The sequence below is a fragment of the Solenopsis invicta genome, chromosome 5 (genome assembly GCF_016802725.1).
Source record: "Solenopsis invicta isolate M01_SB chromosome 5, UNIL_Sinv_3.0, whole genome shotgun sequence".
NCBI lineage: Eukaryota > Metazoa > Arthropoda > Insecta > Hymenoptera > Formicidae > Solenopsis > Solenopsis invicta.
The window spans coordinates 15,180,216-15,190,790 of NC_052668.1; the positions used below are offsets into that span (position 1 = coordinate 15,180,216).

At 28.3% G+C, this 10,575-nt stretch overlaps 2 protein-coding genes across 2 annotated transcripts; both read left to right on the top strand.

Annotated features, from left to right (window-relative positions):
- Positions 1-657: 657 nt before the first annotated feature.
- On the top strand, positions 658-3,815 carry LOC113004873 (odorant receptor 63a-like). The gene is made up of 9 exons (XM_026139444.2): positions 658-969; positions 1,604-1,723; positions 1,845-1,962; positions 2,191-2,473; positions 2,620-2,730; positions 2,815-2,905; positions 3,053-3,189; positions 3,303-3,435; positions 3,502-3,815. Exons 1-9 carry the CDS (start codon positions 814-816, stop codon positions 3,547-3,549), a joined length of 1,197 nt encoding a protein of 398 aa, XP_025995229.2. The 5' UTR covers positions 658-813; the 3' UTR covers positions 3,550-3,815.
- A 1,098-nt stretch (positions 3,816-4,913) lies between these two features.
- Positions 4,914-9,008, top strand: LOC113004878 (odorant receptor Or2). Its single transcript, XM_026139451.2, has 9 exons — positions 4,914-5,272; positions 5,570-5,689; positions 5,814-5,931; positions 6,740-7,010; positions 7,228-7,350; positions 7,425-7,515; positions 7,585-7,721; positions 7,967-8,099; positions 8,165-9,008. Exons 1-9 carry the CDS (start codon positions 5,117-5,119, stop codon positions 8,210-8,212), a joined length of 1,197 nt encoding a protein of 398 aa, XP_025995236.1. The 5' UTR covers positions 4,914-5,116; the 3' UTR covers positions 8,213-9,008.
- Positions 9,009-10,575: the final 1,567 nt, after the last annotated feature.

Here is a 10,575-nt window from a genome sequence, read left to right on the forward strand (position 1 = left end):
TATTGAGCATTGGAAATGATTCTTCCTCTTCCAAGTTTCACGGTTTGTCACAATTTCCTTCTTTTTATTTTTTTTTTCGTTTCCACGCATATTCTTGTATTTTGTATTTCAATCTTAGGATATATGACCAATTTAATATTTTCGAAATTTCTCTTCTGAAAAATGTAAAACTTATTAACAATGTAAAAACAATTTATAATATTATATTGTTCAAATAATGCGAAACACTGTGTGTTCGTCTAACAACAATTATTTAGGAAAAAATAAATAAATACAAAAACATTTATGTTTTTATACTTGCACTTTTATCTTGCTGATAATCTTGCAATTTTCTTTGCGCCTTTAATAAAAAAATATATATATATAGAAAACAACACAGAAATCTTTTAAAAATAGCAATGAGCAATAAAATACAATTTTGCTAAGTTTATACATCACAAGACCATTCTAATGTAACCAATTTCGAAGCGACTGTCTTTTCGTAGTAGTCTAAATAGACTCTATATACGAATAAAATTTTCATCTCTAGTCTGCGTAGAACTCGCTAAAACAACATTTTCTGTATGTTTAGCTGTACCCCCTCTTCATATAATTACGCAATTTGCATAAGATAATCTTGTAATGGTTTTGGTTTCTGTGGCACGAATACGTTACACATGTCAGCCACATGCATTTCTGATTTTACGACAATCGACATTAAACAGAATTCTCAATAGGAGATTGATGTGAGCTATACCTCACAGTGAATTTGAAATTCTACATAGATACTGAATTTCGCTTTTGTAACAATAGCAGTAAGAGATAAGAAATAGAATGGATGATATTGATCAGTTCTTTCAAAATTCGCACTATAATATCATTCGAGTGCTGTTAGGTATCACTGGCCTGTGGCCTTTCTATTCGCGAAAAAGACGTTACGCAATGTATCTTTTATTAATATTGTTGCTTGGATCTGGATTTATATTCCAGGTAAGTTAAAAAGGAGGTATCCTGTTGAAAAAGAGTTAGACTCAACACTCAAATGTAGACAACTAAGATGTGTCTTTAAAATAGGGAATACCCAATGTCGGATTTTAATTTAAGAATTATTAAAATGTAACAGCTACAGTAAAAAATATTTACTGCTAGAATATATGTGACAATGTTTCATAAACAATTCTAAGGTGCGGTTTTATGCGCGTACAAGATGCGGAATAGCTGCAATTTTCTTAACTACTGTTTAAGTACCCTTTTATTTTATGTAATAAGGTTGTATCTTGCAGCACGTATTATATTTTTAATAGCCAACATTTTTTACAATGAAAAAAGAATTTAAACTAATTACTGAAATTTCCAAGATATTTCCAGCTAATACTTCTAGCCATTACTTTTCGTGCACTATCTTCAAATAGTTGATTGCGTGTACTAGCGTCTATTATTGTGTCCTATCTTCCAAAAAGTGGAGAAATTGAATATTTCTTATCTATTGCTGTTTCGCAAAATAAAAAATATTTACATTTAAATGCATTTTACATAATTAATGTAATTCTCAACAAAATTTGAATTAAATATTTATTGTATGTATGTCAGATTTAACATCTCTGAGATGTAATCAAAATTACAGATATTGGGTATAATTGAAGTTTGGGACGATTCCTATGAACTAATCAATGCGATACCGATGTTATTTTACACTTTGGTAGCTCTAAGTAAAATAATCAGTACGATGTATACATTGCCACAGGTGTGTAAATAAAATCGGCATTATTTGTATTACCGATAAATGAATAACTAATGATAAAAAAAGTAGCATTAAGTTAAGAGGAAAAAATTATATATTAAAATAAATTTTTTTCAAGTAATAGATAAAAATACTTCTAATAAAAATGCAAGAATACTGTCTTTCCCCAAAGTCGGACGAGGAAACTAAGATATACAATTCACACGCGGAATATGGGCGAAAGTTCGGCTGCGCTTATACGGGTGATTTTAAAAATATAATTAAACTTATTACAATAACATAATACAATAAAAAAATACCAAAATTTCGAAAACACTTATACCTAAGTTTTAATTCCTAAATGATTTAGAATATCATTTGGCATATATGACAATATCTTTGATAACATTTGACGATTTAGAAAATGTCAAATTATTGTACAGTTATTGATGATAATAACACTAAATTATGAAAATTTTCTTGCAAATTAGGTTTCTTATTAGGCCATAGCGTCCTTTATGTTCTTACATCATTATCGGCAAAAATTTTCTACACGGAATTCAACAAGACTGATGAATTATCAGATAAAGTGCCGAATTCCCAGATAGGACTACCACATCGCGCTAATTACATAGTTGATATAAACACGTATTACGTTCCAATTTTTATACATGCCGGAATGTGTGATTTTATAAGCACGTTTATAATAACTGTATTCGATGTTCTGTATCTAACAGTGATCGAATACTGTTGTGGTTTGTTCGCAGCTCTGAGGTAAGTCTAATGAGAGACCGCGATTTAAATAAACTGCTTTTTATAAAAATTCATATCCAACACGAATAACGGAACTATTTATTTCTCGCAATGATATTTGTTCCAAAAGTCATTTTTAAACATTTTTGCGATAATATTGAGCTTAGATACCGATTGGAAATCGCGTTAGAATTCAATAACAACAAATTAACAATGTCAAAAGACAAATCTTACTCGAATGTCGTGTACAGTATTCGCAGACATACGGAATCGATCCAGTGAGTATACGTTCAGATATTTAGTATTTATTATCTTTATGTGAGCAATAGTAATAAAAGTAACATATTTGTACATTATACTAGATTTGTTGCTATCGTGGAGTCAATATATAGTTTATCTCTCTCTATTCAGATGGGATTAGTTATACTTATTCTAAGTTTGCTATTATATCAGGTACAGGCTGATAAAAATTCTTTTATGGTTGTAACAATTTTAAGATATGTTCCTTACGTTTGATACAAATTATATATAATACTTTGGTAAAACTAATTAATTTGACTATATTTTTTAATGTTTTACTAATGTATCATTATCGTATAGGTGTTAAACGACATAGGAAACATTGATCGCATTTTAAAACCTATAGCTTATTTAAACGGAGCTTTATTTAACGTATTCTTTGAAAATTGGCAGGGTCAAAAAGTCATAGATTCCAGCGAAAAAGTGTTTGATTCCGCGTATGTTTTGTACAATACTAGAAGTTGCACATTTGCAAAAGCACAAATCTATGAAAACGTGATATAGCAACGAATACATAACACAATTTTAAAATTTCTTGCAAATTTTATAGATATAATACCGAGTGGTATAACATGCCAATAGCAGCAAGAAAGCTTCTCATAATGCTGATGATGAAAAGTAAAACACCATTGATGTTAAGACTGAGCAAAATGGTTGTATTATCATATATAACTTTCAATACGGTAAGCGTAATTATTATATAGAGTGTATACGTGCAATGACTTAATTAAAATAAAATTTTGTTTAAGGTCTTGCGTACATCATCGTCGTACTTTATGCTGTTGCGATCTCTGTAACAAAAATTTGTAACGCAACTAATAGCATTTTTTACATTAACGTATTATCGTTCATCGTGTCCTAGTAGTAGATAAAAACCTAGTAGTAGAGATCATGTAATATTGCACATTCATACAATTTTTTTCTTTAATATTTCTTTTTTGTACAAATATTTCAATAAAATGATAAAAATCCCATTATTAATTTCTAAAGTAAATTTTTTAAAACTAGAATCTATAGTCTGTTACAAATCATCATATAAAATATTTATCAACATAAAAAAAAATCTTTTCATTTTTAATCACTATTATTGAAGCATTTTTGCATGTGCAAATTCTTAATTATAATTCCTATAAAACACTGAGATGACTCAAAACGATATGTATTAATTTTAACAATCAATTGAAAATAATTTAGGCATCGCTGCTCGCGTTTGAACTTTCATGCCCCGCGGTTTATTCAATTATTACAACTTTAGTAATAAGTCAAAATTTTAATTAATCATAATTTTAACTAGTGCATACGTACATAAATTATAACTAATTAGAATTTTAATACATTATAGTTTTTTTTTTAAGTTCTTTTAGCTTTTTTGTTTTTTTATTTGTGTAGAATTTGGTAGAATTGTTTTCCGCCAGAAAATCAAACGTACACTTATGTATTCAGATTAGCTAACTTCTGATTGATGAAGAAACTATAATTAAAGCAGCGTCTTCCTTCAACTAGGATCTTTCCCCGGCTTACCTTATAAGCAAATTGAGCTATTAATTTTCTTAGTATTAGTACGGAGACGTGTATAGACTGTTTTCATCAGTGCTAATATGTAAAGCAATCGATAGAGCGCTTTCTCACATCATAGGGCTGTCTATTGTATATTGTTTTAATGAAATCCACAGAAGAGATAGTGCTTTCAACGATATAGATTACAGTTGTAAATTTACGCGTAAAATATAAATAATCTAGATTACGTGTATATAATGTAAACTATTTTACGTATCAGCAATGTAAACAATTATTCATAGAAGATTCAGATTTCATCAGAAATAGTGAAACTTACATTCCATTTTTAATTTTAATATTATATATTTTTATTGTATCAATACTAAAATCGGGTATATTAACAACTTATTACTTAATTATTTTTTTCTGTATTTCATTATATAATGCATACTGATTTACATAGCTTATAATGTCTGCATGCTCTCAAGATTTCATAAAGTAAAAAATTACTTGAAAAATTGCACCTGCTGAATTTTCACTGTTTTAGAGTAACGTTTTACTCAAAGATATTTAAAGAGTGAAAAAGATTCATGTAAACATAACGTAAAACAATACGTAAATAATCTATATAGATATAACCTTGAAATTTACAGCACACCTCTGGTATAGACGTAATTTTAGAATCTTGTAATTTCGCAATCAATCGCATATAGATTTCACAGAAGAACTGTGTTTATACCGCGTGCATGACAATCGACATTAAACGGAATATTTGATTAGAAAATAAACGACGTGATCTATATCCCTCGCATAAGTCAAAAGTGAATTTTGTTCGCACAAAGTAACGACGGCTATCTGGGGGGAAAGATGCGTAATATCGACAAGTTCTTTCGACAGTCGTGCTACAGCAACCTTCGCGTTCTATTGACATGGTGCGGCATATGGCCCTTTCACGTGCCAAGCAAACGTTACGCGATATACGTCGCGTTCACAATGTTTTGTGGATTCTGTATTCCATTCCAGGTATTTACAAAAGAAATAGAGAAAATTATTATTCCTAAATATTGTATATAGGTTTGTAAAAGAATATGAGTTGCGATTCTCTTGAATTTCTCTCCTTTCTTCGTTCTTATAAATGACAAATTATGTAGCATAATTTCTTTTTTCATATTTTTATATATACATTCTTTTTCAACAAAAAACAGAAATAAAACAGAAATAAAAAATTATTTAAAAAGATCGCAACGCACAATTTTACATTTCATGCATCTTTTTATAAAATTTAGAATTTTACTAATCTAGTGATTTTATTAAACACAGACGCTGTGTATGATTAAGGTTTGGCCAGATTTTTTCGAGGTGTTCGATTGCTCAACAATGCTGGTCTACTCTCTATCGACGACGATTAAATTAATTTACGCGGTGTATAAATTACCTGAGGTACGTAAATAAAGCGACCAACTGCCAGTGTCATCTTAATTAAAATACAAAGCAATTAAGATGACAGTGTTAAGATTGAAGATTTATCGAGTGGTATCATAATTAAATTAACTTTGAGCTATAGATTAAAATGCTTCTCCTGAATATACGAGAACACTGGTGTTCTCCTAAATCGGACGAAGAAGCTAAAATTTTACGCTCACATGTACTATTCGCACGAAAATTCGGTTATGTCTATTCGGGTAAGTTGATTTGATACAGTAATAATATAAGACCGCCGGAACTTAGAACATAAATCTAGAATTTAATGTCTAGTGTGGACTACGCAGTATATACAGTATTTTCGTTTCGGATTCTGTAAATATCTTCAAGAAATAATCGAAAGCCGAATAATTTATGTACTTTTACATCTAGAGAATATATGTGTATCATTATTAATTCGAGAAAATTATTATCTAACACACTTCTCTCACATAGGTGCATGCATACATCAAAATAGATTTAATAATATAATATATAGTTGTGGTAGATATACTTATTATGTGAACAGCAAAAGAAGGCTAATTTTTGTAGAAATAATTTTTTTAAATTTGTAATTTACTTCGCTTCACTAACAAATTTATTTCATTTCTTTTTTCCTCGACTTTCTAATTTTGTTTAAGTATTCTCAAACTGATTCTATTAGCGATATTTTCTTTACATAATGCATTTGATACAGTTATACTGCTCGTTTTAACAAATTAATATATTCCTATGAATCAATTTATTCAGGATATTTTTCTATTCTGCAATCAAAACAAATCTTACTATAAAATAATGAATTTATAAAAGAATTAATTTTTATAACAAAATTTGTTTGCATTTCGTGCTAATTATACATGTATATATGTAGCAACAACTTTATAATAATAATTAAATTATATTTCTTTGTGCACTTGATGAAATATTAATTTTTATAGCCTATTGTATCTTAATACAATATTATAAAAATATAATTTATATCTTTCTTTACAATTACTCATTTGTTAATAAACTTGGTGTTTTCGTTAGGTGTTCTATTTGTCTATTCGGTGATTTACGCATTTACACCTTTGGTCGCTAGATTTTATTACAATAAAATGAACTCTTTAAATAATACGCAGGACGCAGAAACAAATTCAGAACGTCAGATCAGTTACGTGCTTGATTTACAAATAAGATATATTCCACTTTTCATACAGGGCGCATCAGCTGAAATATATTTTACGTTTATTATTAGCTCGTTCAATGTCCTGTATTTGATGTGCGTCCAACATTGTTGCGGTTTATTTGAAGCTTTGAAGTGAGTTTCGCGGCAAATCCTCGAAAATTAAGTATTGAACTTTAGTTTTTACAGATTCAAAGAATGCATTAAAAATACATCTGTCTGAACGTATTCATTTAGCATAATTATTTAAAATATAGTATACTTAATTATGCATTTATCTATGCATATATGTTAATAGCATTTAAACAGCGCAAAGTATTCTTGTTTAATACTGTGTTATATCGACTTTCAGATACCATTTGGAAAACGCATTTGAGTTTGGAAATAATGATGACGACATAGTAACAATTTCCACACAGAATAATTGTCATTCAAATATCGCCTACGGTGTTCGAAGACACATAGAGGCAGTGCAGTTAGTATATGCTTCCACAATAATTTTCATAAATAATCAATAGTAATTAATAATATAATTATGTATTACGTCAGATTTGCTGTAGCCTTAGAAGCGCTGTATAGATTACCATTTTTCATGCACATGACAATTAACGTGTCTCTATTAAGTATCGTAGGATCTCAGGTAAATTACTTGATAATTTCATGCAATGAGTTTAAATACAGTTACTTATATGTATAGTAAATTTTGTAGGTGATGACAGATACGGAAAACATTGGTCGTCTTATGCCATACGGTAGTTATTTGAGTGGGCTTGTACTCAACACCTTTTTTGAAAACTGGCAAGGTCAGAAAATTATAGACTGCAACGAAAAGGTGTTTAACGCCGCGTACGTTTAACAAAATATATATAAAAAAAAACATTTAACAGAAATCATGAATTTCTTATAATGACCATTACAAATATCATGAATTTACGATCGCATAAATCGATTAAACTAAACTTGATATATTTTCACAATAATTGTATCAAAATTTGTTTATCTTTTGAATGGAAAATTTTATCCGAGCCAAATTAAGAATAAAAATGTTTTTCATGACAAACGTATAAACAGTATAATAACCGTATTTGCAGATACAATTTAAAGTGGTACAAGATGCCTATAGTGTCGCAAAAGCTTCTGATAATGATTATGATGAGAAGTAAAAAACCACTGACAATAACAGCGGGAAAAATTCTCGTTCTTTCTCATATGACTTTTAACACGGTGAGTATAATGAGTCCCTAAGTCAAGTGTAATGCCGCTTTCAATAACGTAAAATTTTATTTAAGGCAATGCGTACTAGCTATTCGTACTTAATGCTTCTACAATCCATGTAATAAAATCTTGACCATAGTAAGAGCAATTTCAAAGATATATTAATGACCGAAGTGATTCGATAACTCATTCATTGACTAGAAGATACGTGTCTGGTTGTATAAACTGTATCTTCCATGCAGATATTTTATGTAGCTAAATAAAATTAAGAAAGAATTATACTTGGTGCATTAGAGAAGTATTATTTTTATTTTTCTCGCAAATATTCTAATTGTGCCAAGAATATTTAAATATATCGATTTTATTGTGTTATCATAGTTACCATAGTCACTTATTACTTCTAATTCGTCACGAAAAAAGAGAAAGAGGCAAATGAACTGATTATAGTTGTTATTGTCAGCCTCAAAAAGATGATACATCTATTTTTATGATAATACAAAGTTAAATCTTATTCAGAGAAATTATCTTATTGCAAAAAAATTTGCCAAATTTAAGATAAATAGTTTCCAGTGATTATTTAGATTAGCACATAACATTTCAACAGCGCAATGCTGATCATGTTTTTATTCTCAACGACGACTGATATCATTTTTTGTTGGTTAAAAATAGATGTGTGTATGTATATGTGTCAGACTACATTTTTCTCGTTAGAAATCATTTATTTACAATTAATTTTGGCAAATTAGTGTTTGTAAAGCGATTTCATAAGTCAATTTTGTCAACAGTAAATAGCATGTTATTATACATTAATCATTTTCAGAAATTACTAGTCAAAATGCTTACACATAGAGATATTATAGTTATCTGTACGCAAAAATTTTATCAGTATAATTTGATAACTGCTGACTCGGTTAGCTTTCAAAAAAAGAGAAAAAAAAGCAGGCATGTCGTGAATAATGCATAATATAAATAATTATTGTATAATATTACAAACGTATATAATTATAATTGTAAAATATATAATTATAAGTATATCTAAAATGATATTTTTCTCAAGTATGTTAACCATACTTTTAAAAAAAAGGCACAAAGTTATTTATAACTATAATGAATAGTAATTTATAACTATAATTTATAACTATAATGAATAATAATGAACATCGTTACATGTGTTTTTATTTTTGTTACTAATCTAGAATGTCGTAAATGGTATGTCCATCGTATTGAAAAAAAAAAAAAATATTATATTCATATTTTCATATTGTATATGTCTTCATGTCCAAGAAATGTTAATAAAATTAATAATAAAAAGATACGTGTACCAGAATATAAATTTAAGAGAATATCTATTCTATTATATGCTACATAAAAAGAAGATTATTTACTAAAATAGATATAATGAATAGATATAAACTAAGTAAAATTTATATCAATATTCCCACGAGAGAAGCAAAAATATTAAATTTTATCGTATAATTTTTAAATGATTTTATTCTATATTTTTATTATTTTTATATATGTATTTTTTATTAATAAATATGTCCACAAGTCGAATGGTATAGATAAACTGTTTTATAATCCAGTAATTTCGCAATCGATCAAAAATAGCAGCAATAGTGCTTTCATGGAAGAAACGTTTTGACAGTGCGTGCAGGTATATCCGACAATCGACATTAAACAGAATCATTCATGAAACAGAAACTTCCATACGGAAACAAATGATGTGATCTATATCCCCCCATGAGTCGAATGTGAATTTCCCTCACACAAAGTAACAGACGGAAGAAAAGATACATAATGTCGATAAGTTCTTTCGGAAATTGTGCTACAGTAATATTCGAATTCTATTGATTCTTAGCGCTATATGGCTTTTTCCAATGTTAAATATGCATGATGCGATGTTTATCGGTTTAACGATACTATTTGCATTTAAACTTTTGTTCAAGATACTTATAACAAAAGCAGAGAAACAGAGAGCGATTAATAATTCCATGATTAATTATTTCACATTATTGAACATTATGCATAAATTTGTAAAAAAAATATGCCTTACGGTTCTTTCGAATTAATTTCCATTTTTCGGTCTCGTAAATAATAAATTTTGCATTTTATTTTCTTTTTTTATATCTTCAACGAAAAAGGAGCCAAGATTCATCTGGGATGATCGTGACATATAATTTTTTTTACATTTTATATATTATAATATTTTATTATAATATATAAAATTTTACTAATCTGCGGTAAAAACAAATGGTGCGTAATTAAAATTTGGTCAGATTTTATCGAGACATTTAACTGCTTGTTGGTACTATGTTTTGCGATATCATTAATGATTAAATTAATTTATGCGATGTGTAAATTATCTAAAGTAGATAAAGATGCTTAAATATTGAGATAATCTTAAATAAAATACGAAGCAATTAAGATGACACTAATAAGAATAAAGCGTTATTGAATAATATCATACTTGAGTAACTTTAAGCTA